Here is a 12082-nt window from a genome sequence, read left to right on the forward strand (position 1 = left end):
AGCCCAGACGAGCCCCAGATTAGCAGACATAACCTTTGTAATTATGGATTAGTCTGTGCCCTTAAGGGCAAAAAGCAATCTTTGTAAGAAACACGGTTGCATCCTCTAACTCTTTTTCTAAATCACATTTTCTGCCTCCTGTGAATGGAGTTCGTTCTCCCCCTGTTACCACTTATCTTCATATGAGCCTCCCTCAGCTTTATCACACTGTCCCTGAACCAGCTCTCCTCCTATTCATCAAAGTATCCTCACCGTCTGGCCTTCTATCCGTCTGCTCCATGCTCTCTGTCCTTATTCTTCTATTTCCCAGCTCTGTCACTCCTCCTCACTGTGCCGGGATTCTTTTTTCTATTTTTCTTTCCATTTTCTGTTCCCTCCATTCTTTCATCTCTACTCTGCTAGCACTAATGAGCGTTGCCATGGCTAGATCGATACAGGATGGAGTGTTTGTTCTCAACGCTGAGAGGAAAATGAATGTGGCTGCCATGCATCCCCCCACCCTCATCTGTGTGTGTGTGTGTGTGTGTGTGTGTGTGTGTGTGTGTGTGTGTGTGTGTGTGTGTGTCATCAGTGTTTGGTTGGTATCTGTGTTTGTTCACATATCACTAGCTCCTCATTTGAGTGGCCTTTGTTTTTTGATAGAGGCCCAAGGGTGATAAGCAGGTCATGTGATGGATCACTTTTATTTCTGTGTAGATGTAATCAGGGCTTAATTTGAGCCGGATCTTGCCGGAACAAGATCCGGAACTATCTTATTTTGAAAGGACCGTTCCGGCAGCTGTCTGCTAGGTTCTGGCAACTCACGCGACCAACTTGTGCTATACGCAGGACAGGGGCGCAGATAGGATTTTCAAACTGGGGGGACAAAGTTCCAATGTACCCTCCCCCAAACACACAAACACACACACATGTACACATACACACACTATTGCAAAAGCCTTAACTAGAGCTCAGTCAGTTTGTGTAATTTCATCCAATGGTTTACGAAAAAACTAACACTATTATATACGTGTTTGAAGCTATTATGCAATGGAACACTATCCAAATCAGTCACTTGTTATTCTCCCAATTAAGTACTAACCAAAACCTCATGCTTTATGCAAAACATGCTTTATTTAAACATTAACTGATTTTAAGCACACCAATCTTTACAGAAAACATAAAAGCAAAAAAAAAAGTTTTTCTTGAGAAACTAGAAGAAAAAATGTCCAAGAAAAGGAAAAACTTGCATATAGTCAACAGAGCTACTCCAACATGCAGCCACCCAGAGCAGCGCAGTTCCGGAATGTTCCGGCGTCAGCTCAGGAACTGCCATTGTTTAAAACATCCTTAGCATCAATCTTGGACGATTTAGACTTGGGCTTTTCTTTGAGACATGAGCAGAAAGAGGTATTTAAGTCCTTCATTTAGAAAAAAGGATGTATTTGCCTCTTTTTCAGTGTACGGCGGTTTGCCCCGTTGACTGATTTTTGTAGCGATGAATATGCCATGTTCGTTGCTCTTATTGGTCCTATCGCTGTCCAATTCCATGTAGAGGCTGTTTGAAAGACGGTCGATTCAGCCTCATGACCGAGCTCTGTCTATGGTCGTGGCCAGACCGTACATTCACAAATACATCACGTTGTGCTTGGCTACAGCTAATGACTAGTTTAAATAAAGCTGAGACTGAAGGGGTAAATTATTGTAGCTTCAATTTTCAAATTTCATACCGATTCATGTGACTGTACGTATTTTAGAAACCTTTGGACTTGTGTGGTAATTTAATATTTATAACTCCTGCTGGTGATCTTTATGCTTATAAATAATCAGAATTCCATGTAAGTAGCTGTAAGCTAAGCTGACAGCAGCAGGAAGGTTTATGGGTCGTTTGCCTGACCTGCCATGAAATGTAAGAGACTGGAGCTGGTTTTACAACAGCAGCAGAAGCATGTTGGTCTGTTCCGATCTTGTGCTCAGAGTAGGTGCTAGCTTACCAGTCCTAAATGACATCAACTTCATTTCAGGAAACCGTCAAAAAAAGGTAAGAAAATAAGTGTTGCTAACTGTCGCATAAAATCACACTTGCTGAAAATTCCCTTTGAGGCTAAATGGATAAAAGCAAATATGTCGTTAAACACGTTTTTGCTTATCTGTTCTAGTTTCTGGAAGGAGCCACAATTGAGGTGGACCAGATCCACACTCACATGCGCCCTCTCCTCATGATGCTTGGCGACTACCGCAGCCTGACGCTCAACGTCGTGAACCGTCTGACGTCTGTGACTCGTCTGTTTCCCAACTCCTTCAATGACAAGTTCTGTGACCAGATGATGGTGAGAACCTCCAGGTTTTGGTTTTGTCTTAAACACCTGACAGTTTGATGTTTGAGCAGAATTATCTGAACCCAAAAATGCAACATTTGATCTGGTGAGCTGCTTTTTGATGAGATCCCTACATGGCCCAATAATTCAGCAGGGGCAGAACCAGCAGGCATGGGTCTTCAGTAAATACTATCTTGTGCCTGTCTCCTTCCACTGTCCTATTTGGTGACCCTGCCAAGAAAGTTGACCATTGAGCAAGGTTGATGCTGGTTTTTCCCTTGAGGTCCACGTGGCAGGGGTGAGGAGGTGCCCACTCCTCACTTAGGCCATGTAGACCTCAAGGTTTTAAACCATCAACCCTGCTCAATGGTCAACTTTCCTGGCAGGGTCACCCAATAGGACAATGGGAGGTTTAAAGGAGTCACCACCTGGAATTTTCACTTTTCCACGTGAAATAATGTATATAATGACTTTCTAATGATTTTTCAGTGGCCGGAAAGTCGATAATCAACATTGGAAAGTGTTTTTACTCTTGGTTTCTTCAACCAGCCCTCATGCACCCCACGAGCACGCACACTCCAAAATGATATTTTGAGTTCTGGCCTTACTGTCGTCACAAAGGCAGGATGTACAGTACCATATATGGACAGCGCAGAGCAGTGCCGCCCGCACTGCTCCGCTTCCAGAAAATACATTATTTCAACTTTCATTTTGGAACTAGTTGTCTTTGAAAATATAGTAATAATAGTTTGTATTTTAAAGTATCAAACTTTTATCGGACTATCGTCGTTTCAGCTGTCATCAAGCATCCAAATGTTTGCCGATAGAAATATTTTCAGTGAAAATGTGTCAAAGACACCTGAATTACAAGCGGTGGACCCGGGTTCAAATCCAGGCTGGGATATCAGATTGCTGTTTGGAGTATTTTATTTTCATGATATTCTTACAGTAATAAGATGCCCAAACTTTTATTTCTACACGTCCAAGTGAGACAAGTCCAAAAGACATCGAATTCACGGCAAGAAAAGACGTTGTTTCAGTTTTCATTTTGGAACTTTTTTTCAACCATGATGGGATGCATCATTTGGAATTGTAGTATGTCCAAGGAAGGTCCCGTCTTTCTCGCCACGCCAAGTTCAGTTTCTTTACAAAACTCCCCAAAACAGCTTTCTGTTGGTGGCGGTGGCAGGAGAACAGTCTGCACTTAGCAAGGGAAGACGCTGGTTTGCTGCTAAATTAAATAGTCAATGGTAGTAGAGCCCTTCTAGCCAACCAGAGGTGAGAAAGACGGGATCTTCCTTGGACATGCTACGATTCCAATATTGAGTGTGCTCTCACAAGAAAACATGTCCTTTACAAAAAAGGGTCAGAAAAGCACTTTTAAATATTTTATGGCCTAAAAGACAATAATATGATGTAGATATCCATGGTAGTAACAGGTGATTTTAAAAGTTAAGCAGTGCTCTGCATAGAACTCTGTAATAAGTAGTATTTCTGTTATTTATCACTCTGAAATGTTTCTCCCAGTTGGTGGCATGTTTTACCTCTGAGCTTAACAAGACACCTAAACCTCTGCTTTCATGTTTTTATTTTCCTCAGCAACACCTGCGGAAGTGGATGGAAGTGGTTGTGATAACACACAAAGGAGGCCAACGCAGTGATGGCAGTGTAAGTAAACACTTTTACCATCGTGAGTCTTTTATCCCTCACATCTACACAGACTGTAGGTGTGTCCTCAGCTTTAATTCTTTCTTCACGCTTAATACAGGATCATTCATAACCAGAAGCTGCAGGTCAATACGGCTGTCACCTGGCACAGCTTTTGTACAGCTAATCTGTCGTGCCTAAACTAAATTACACCCGCTGGAGGAGATGATGAGAAATGGTTGCTCGTACTCCACAGAGCCACCATCACATGTAGTCAACAGCCTCAGTGTGGCCTCCTCTGAGATGAGTTGTGAGGGCCCATATTTCAATCAATGATTAATTAGGCGCCAAGCGGGCGGTGGTGGGCCCAGCACTGCACCTCCTCATTATCTCCCCGACAGATAACCTTGTAAAGGCAAAGAAAAGGTGACAGAGAGGGGGAATCGCAGCTGCGTTATCCTCATAGACTGTTTCTTTGCTGGTGTCTCTTTATCCAACTTCATCCTGACTCAATTCAAAATGATGTGTTTAATTAGATGCAAATTGGCCTTTTGTCTTCTCTGCCCTCCAAATTGTGTTCTTTGTGCGTGATGACAGCAAGGATGGCAGGGACAGTGGAGCCAGGGTCAGGAAGTCAATTAGCTCAGCTTGATAAAGGCAAAAACTGGGAAGGATGGAGACGGGTGGAGGCTGACATGGTCTGTGTGGACATCAGATGGCTTGAGAGGGAGGAGGAGATGGCCTGAGTAGGAGGAAATGAGTTGTGTTGATGTGAGTGAAGCATCACTCGATCAGCGGCCAGGAGAAACGTTATCTCTAACACGTTGGTGTTACTTCCCCCCATAAGCTACCCACACACACACACACACACACACACACACACACACACATTACACACACACATTACACACACACACACACACACACACACACACACACACACACACACTGTTCTGTTCTCTCTGATCGTTGTCTCCCATTCTGGTACAGCCTGCTTTGGAGGGCGTTGAGGTGAGATGTGACCTGGTGTTGCGCCCCTGTTAGTGTTTTTATTTCTGTTTTTGTTGGTGGTTGAAGCTCTGATCCAATGTCGTGCTGGTGACTCAAACCGATGTTGTGGTGGTAGACGTGACCTGTCCTTCTCTGTCCATGTGTCTCTGTGGTCTTGTTCAGGAATGTAACCCTCATCGTAGGTTCACCCTAACCTCACGTTTCAACTAAAAAATGTCCTTCCTTTTGACTTTTACATTTCAAACTTCACAGATGGTTTATAACAATATGTGCTGTTTTGTATCGTGATGAACGTCGTACAAGTTTACTCCAAGAGCTCGGCTCGCAGTTTGGAGTGACTGATTAGACTTCCAGTCGATCTTCTGAGATTCATCCTTGTCTTTCCACAGTAGCTCTCTGTCATCTAGACTCTGTCAGAACTCAGACTTCCTAGAATTTCATCCTCTGCTTTGCTCCCTCTGTTGTCTTTCTCTGAATCTTTCTGTAGGAGATGAAGATTTGTTCTGCCATCATTAATCTTTTCCACCTGATCCCAGCTGCACCGCAGACTCTGGTCAAACCTCTGCTCGAAGTGGTCATGAAGACGGAGAGAGCAATGCTCATTGAGGTAGGACCCAGGTTCTGCTCCTAAACCAGGAAGGGTGTAGCGTAGCACAGATTGATTGCATTCTCAAGTTAAACCCTCTGTTAGTGTTTATGCAGCAGATTGGTTCAGATAAAAATATAAAGATTGACATCATTTTGTTCGTTATAAAAAATGATCCATTAATTTGACCATTATTGAAATGCTAAAGTTTTCTGCTGAATAGCTTTAAAACCATCACAAAAACATGACCTGTACATACATTTGCTCAGAAATGGTGATGGGATGAGTCTGTATTTGTTTTCCCTCTTCTCCTCTCATCCACGTTTTCCGGCACCAGGCCGGGAGTCCGTTCAGAGAGCCTTTGATCAAGTTCCTGACGCGCCACCCATCTCAGACGGTTGAGTTGTTCATGATGGAGGCTACACTCAACGACCCCCAGTGGAGTCGAATGTTCATGGTCAGACCGGCGCAGCTCTAAACAGCTGTCTCTTCTGTCTTTTCATGACTTATTTGTCTTTCAAAGAGAGATTTTTGTCTCTTTACTGGCTGCTGTCATTAATCTGGTGTTTTGTGGCCCGTTTGTCCTCTAAACACCAAATAGAGATGGATCTCACTTCTTAAATTTATTTGTTTTAGCTGTATTACTGTTTGATGTAATCGTAAAATAGCATGTGTGTGTGTGTGTGTGTGTGTGCTCCCATGCAGAGTTTTCTGAAACATAAAGATGCCAAGCCACTCAGAGATGTGTTGGCCTCTAATCCCAATCGCTTCGTCCCGCTGCTGGTTCCTGCTGGCACTGCAGCAACTGTTCGACCCGGTTCTCCCTCCACCACCACAGCAAGACTGGATCTGCAGTTCCAGGCCATCAAGGTGTTTACGAACGGATGGCAGTCACACAAAGTTGACGGTTTAAAGTTGACAGTTTAAGCTAAGCTAGCAGAGATTTCCTGTAACTTAACCTTGTTTCTCCTCCTACCTGCTCAGATCATTAGCATCATTGTTAAGAATGATGAGGGCTGGTTGGCAGGGCAACACTCCCTGGTCAGCCAGCTTAGACGAGTCTGGGTCAGTGAGGCCTTCCAAGAAAGACACCGCAAAGACAACATGGCTGCCACCAACTGGAAGGAGCCCAAGCTGCTAGCTTACTGCTTGCTAAGCTACTGCAAGTATGTTTGATTAGACTTAACAGTCTTAAAATGGAACAAGTTTTTATTAGAACCTGATAAATGATTAGAAATCTCACACTTTGCTTTAAATGATGAAACTTTTTCATGTTTGTAGATTTTCCAAATTTAACCTCATGGCATTCCAAGCCTAACCTTCCTTTGAATGACACACTTTACAAAAGGCGCTACGTTATCAGTGCAGGGAAATGAACCTCCTCTCACTCATCCCTTATCTACAGGCGTAACTATTCAGAGATTGAGCTGCTGTTCCAGCTGGTCCGAGCTTTTACCGGTCGCTTCCTTTGCAACATGACATTCCTGAAGGAATATATGGAAGAGGAGATTCCCAGGAATTACTCCATTCCTCAGAAACGTGCCCTGTTCTTCCGCTTTGTTGAGTTCAACGATCCTCACTTCAATGACGAGCTGAAAGCAAAGGTAAGTCTGAGGAGGACTAAAAGCCACAGCAGGTCCAAGTTTGATAAGTTCTGTGTTTTTGGAGCTGAAGCTGAACACAGTGGGCCTTCCACGGCTGTTTGACATTAACAACAAAAGGTTTGGCAAATGGTTTGATGTTCCAGTAGATGAGTCATCCTCGACACGTACGAGTACAAGATCACATGATGTAAAGATGTAAACAAAACAACCATAACTCCGTACTTTTCAATATCAAAGAATTTTAGTTTAGTAATTCTGGTTTGAAAAGCAGCAACATGGTTTCTTTCAAGGAATTCGAGGCTTGCAGTTCCCTATTGAAAGCTATAAAACAGAGTATTTTGGTGATTAAAACTTGTTATCAGTTATAGTCTGCTGGGCCAGTGTTTCCTCACCACTTTTAAATGATTGTGTCTCTGTAACAAGCTCGTTTTCCCAGCACAATAGCGTCATGCGGTTATGTCCTGGATCTTTTATTTTGTGGTGAAGGAGACTGTCCAGAGCTTGTGTCCTTTCTGCCTTTCCTAATCTTAGTTACTTTCCTCTCCCCGTGTGAGAAATGCTGCATTAAGGGACCTGATCTGTGTGACTTTTATGCTTGATGTGTTTTGCACCAGAGCTACTTTGATGGAGTCAGTAAGGTCGTTGTGTTTGTTCTGAGTGACCCTCTGAGGCTCACAGTTGAATGACTTTGTCCTCTCTGTCTGCCCTGCTGCTGCTGCACACAGTCTGCAGTCGTTGGAGCTGCTTTCTAATTAAGCTGACTCTTCCACATGCAGCCACTCAGGCAAACAGACACAGAGCGGTAGTAGCACACATGTTCTGCACAGCTGGAATAGACCCATAACCTGGCACTGAGGAGCAGCGACGTTGCTGTTAAGTAAAAATGGGTCAGTGGGGAAGGCCCACCCCAGCAGCGGTTGTGTACACACAAACTCACGAGGAGTCACAGCTGTATTCTCACTTACTTTGTGTTTTTATGGCTTCTGTTTAATTTGTGTCTTCGTTCACATGTAGCCTACCTAATGCCCATAAAACCGGAGGCTTTACTTTACCCGACTCTTTGCTGTGGTTATTTCTTGGTGGAAATACCTAAATAGACCTTTTTCCACGCAAAACTAGAGTGGAGTCTTCTAGTTAGCAGAGCTGCAGCGCTCCAACGCCTGCCTCGTAACAGATTTCCTTTGCTTTTCTGCTCCCTAATTGTCCTGTGCTTGTGTGTTGGTGTGACGCAGGCCAGCAGACAGGAGATGTGTTTCTGCAGAATATGTGTGTGTTGATTGGTGTGTGAGTCATGAGTGTGGGTGTTGCCTTCATTGACATTTAAATAATTGACCGGTACCATTTCCCTAGAAACATAAAATCACGTGTGTGTGTGTGTGTGTGCGTGCACGTGTGTGTGTGCGTGCGTGTGTGCGTGCATTCCTAATTTTACTGGTAGCTGTATAGAGAACCAGTTACTATGCTTATACAGGCTTTGGGGGATATTTTATTTTGAGCAGCAGAAAGAGGAATTAGTGTGTGTGAGAAGCTGCTGCTGCCACCTAACACTTCTTACAGAAGACAACTTTATGCTACTTTGTTCTCTCTGATGGGAAACCACTCCCTAAATGCTAAACTCAATTTTAAACAAACGTCTAAAACCTTTAGCTCCACATTCTGCTGCTTTATCAAGATTTTCTGCACCAACAGATTGTTTCTGTGCTACAAGCTCCTCAGAAAAGATTAAAACCAAACAAACCTCTTATTAAAATGTTCTTCGGCATTTCTTGTTCGTTCTTGAACCAATTTGTGTTTTTGATACTTGTATATTTCTGTTATTGTGCAAAATAATAAAAAAGCAGCTTTAGCCTTGAAAAGGCTTTGTTCTGTTACTCTGCAATACTCAGAAGGCGCTTTATAAATAAAGCTTTGATTGATTGATTGATTGCAATCCTCCAAATGGGTGCTGGTGCTTATGAGACAAGCCAGTGATTCTGCAGGTCTCTTAGAGCTTGCTGCCCTGATTCTTATTTTATTTTTGAGTATTCAGAATAATATGACTGTAGCTGCCTTCAGTGGTGCGTTGTCACAGATTCTTACCAGTGGACTTAGCATTTAAGTGATTATTATCCAGACAAGAGGAGGATGGAGAAAATGCACAAAACATGCCAGTTTTACCCGAACAAGCCTTTTCTGTAATCAGTTTAGCAGCTTGGTGTCTTCAGAGTGAATGCCACCCCCTGGAGGGCTTGCTGGTTTTTTGAGTTCAGGAACTGAGGCCCTATGTGGGATGAGGGAAAAAATAAAACTCGTCAGAGTGATGGATTAGCTTTGTAGCAAAAACCTGGTGTTTTTGTCTGTTTTGCAAAGCAGCTGTTTATGAGTAATCTGTGTGCTCTATAATCTGTTGATGGGAAATTCTGACTCCAGTCAAAGTTAATCCACGTCTGTAGTTGGTTTACATATTTTGGAGAATATATGGAGACTTAAGGAGTCCTAACTTGGTGCTAAGAGACATAAGAAAACATGGTGGAAAACTTTACTTATTGTAGGGATTAGGGCTGCACAATACGTGTATCGTCATCGCGATACCAGCATGTGCAATACGCATATCGCAAAGAACAGAAAAAAATTCAATGAATGGTCAGCTCAAATGTTTGCTACACATAATGCATTTTGTCAAACAGAAGCATGACTTTTTGATGAATCAAAAAGAGCCCTTCCCCCCTTTAGGCCAATCGGGTGGGTTGTGCTAGGCTAGATGCCTGCCCCCCAGGCAGAAGACACTTAATTTGGATGGCTGTCAAACATCTGAGTTAGCTTAGGGAGAGTCGCCATGACTGGGTAAGACATGCGGAAAATATTAGCGAGGAACAACTCATTTTTAAAACAGCATGTCTCTTATGTCAAGATATTTTGATCTCAAAAGAGACAACGTTCAACAAACACAGGTAATTTGCAAGACATGCCAAACGCATGTGGCAACCACAAGTAAACATGACAAATCTCCAAGCCCCCGATCTACACATCTTCAGCTCGCTTTCCACTTAACGCATGCGCTGACGGCGAGCTGCGCTGAGCTCAGTGTCTCTCTCAGATGGTCTGATGGGAATTTTTTCCTGATGGATGTAGCTACCTCCACGATGTGCATAACGATTAAAATGTCAGCGCATCTGCAGGCTTGAGATTTCTCTGTCAAAATAAACAATCAAATACGGGAAACATCCGGTCAGTGCGAACCATGTCATTTAACTGTTTTACCTTCTTGTGAAGATTGTTGAAAACAGAAACATTAAACCTGATTAACACCAGAGCCACGCACACTGCGCCGTTATCTCCGTTAGTGTAAATGAGGAAAAAAACTAATTGATTGGATCATTTTCTTACCTTTTCAACAATGTTTAATGCAAAGTTTAGTTCAGTACAAAGTTTAATTACAACAGTCCAACGAGACAGAGCCTGAATTTGTATTCTGAACAGTTATGTGTGACGCCTCAAAAAGCGTCTCTTGCTCAACTATTAGAACCACTAGCAGGGTGAAAAATATCAAAATATTGTGGCACGGATGGGCTACAACTTTTGAATAAATTTTGTACAAACTGTTCTATTAATTATCTCCTGTTGAAAGATAACTTTGAGGTACATGCGCAACTGGTATTTGTTGCTGTCACCTGTTGTGATTGGTTAAAGCAGCTCTCTGCTGTCTGAGGGTAGGCCCCGCCCACAACTACACGGCTGCTGCAGCTCCCAGTGTTTTCTTTACTGTGGGAAATGGGTAATAATGGCTCTTTGATGGGAAAAGGTTGCCGAGACCTGCCTCAAGGGTATAGAGCTGGTCCAGTGTTCCACGGCCAGGACGAAAACCACATTGATCCTCCTGAATTTGAGGTTCAACAATCCGACGGACCCTCCTCTCCAGAACCCCTGAATAGACCATACCAGGGTGGCTCAGGAGTGTGATCCCCCGTAGTTGGAACACACCCTGCGGTCCCCCTTTTTAAATAAGGGAACCACCAGAGGGACTGCCCCCGATGTCCACGCGATATTGCAGAGCCGCGTCATCCAACACAACCCCACAACATCCAGAGCCTTAAGGAACTCGGGGCGGATCTCATCTACCCCTGGAGCCTTGCCACAGAGGAGCTTTTTAACCACCTCAGTGACCTCAGCACCAGAGATTTGAGAGGCCAACTCAAAAGTCCCCAGACTCTGCTTCCTCACTGGAAGACATGTCGGTGGGATTGAGGAGGTCTTCGAAGTATTCTGCTCACTGATCCACGATGTCCTGTGTAGAGGTCAGCAGCACACCGTCCCCACTATAGATAGTGTTGGTATCGCACTACTTTCTCCCCCTTAGGCGCCGGATGGTGGACCAGAATCTCCTCGAAGCCGTACGGAAGTCTTGCTCCATGGTCTCACTGAATTCCTCCCATGCCCGAGTTTTAGCCTCGGCGACCACCCGAGCCGCGTTCCGCTTGGACTGCTGGTACCTGTCAGCTGTCTCTGGAGTCCCACAGGCAAAAAAAAAAACCTGATAGGAGTCTTTCTTCAGCTTGACAGCATCCCTTACCGCTAGTGTCCACCAGCAGGTTCGGGGGTTGCCACCATGACAGGCACTGATGATCCTGCGACCACAACTCCGGCCGGCTGCCACAACAATGGAGGCACGGAACAGGGTCCATTCAGACTCAATGTCCCCCGCCTCCCCCGGAACATTTTGGAAGTTCTGTCGGAGGTGGGAATTGACGCTCCTTCTGACAGGAGACTCTGCCAGACGCTCCCAGCAGACCCTTGCGATACGTTTGGGCCTGCCTGGTCTGACCGGAATCCTCCCCCACCATCTGAGCCAACTCACCACCAGGTAGTGGTCAGTTGACAGCTCCGCTCCTCTCTTCACCCGAGTGTCCAAGACATGCAGCCGCAGGTCAGATGAAACAACAACAGAGTCGATCATCGAG

The 12082-nt window shown here is 44.3% G+C and overlaps 1 protein-coding gene across 3 annotated transcripts in view; it reads left to right on the forward strand.

The window, feature by feature from the left end:
• The window catches only part of trrap (transformation/transcription domain-associated protein), a 120574-nt gene that overhangs the window by 31169 nt on the left and 77323 nt on the right, over positions 1 to 12082 (forward strand). For 2 of the 3 annotated variants that reach the window (XM_015963552.3, XM_015963551.3), the window contains exons 30-37: positions 2139 to 2309; positions 3897 to 3965; positions 4935 to 4955; positions 5443 to 5562; positions 5879 to 5998; positions 6247 to 6411; positions 6526 to 6707; positions 6947 to 7145. In XM_015963552.3, coding sequence (XP_015819038.1) covers positions 2139 to 2309; positions 3897 to 3965; positions 4935 to 4955; positions 5443 to 5562; positions 5879 to 5998; positions 6247 to 6411; positions 6526 to 6707; positions 6947 to 7145 — 1047 coding nt within the window. The remainder of the gene's footprint in view (positions 1 to 2138; positions 2310 to 3896; positions 3966 to 4934; positions 4956 to 5442; positions 5563 to 5878; positions 5999 to 6246; positions 6412 to 6525; positions 6708 to 6946; positions 7146 to 12082) is intronic. The other variant, XM_015963553.3, reaches the window with a different exon arrangement.

This window comes from Nothobranchius furzeri, chromosome 16 (assembly GCF_043380555.1).
Source record: "Nothobranchius furzeri strain GRZ-AD chromosome 16, NfurGRZ-RIMD1, whole genome shotgun sequence".
NCBI classification, from domain to species: Eukaryota; Metazoa; Chordata; class Actinopteri; order Cyprinodontiformes; family Nothobranchiidae; genus Nothobranchius; species Nothobranchius furzeri.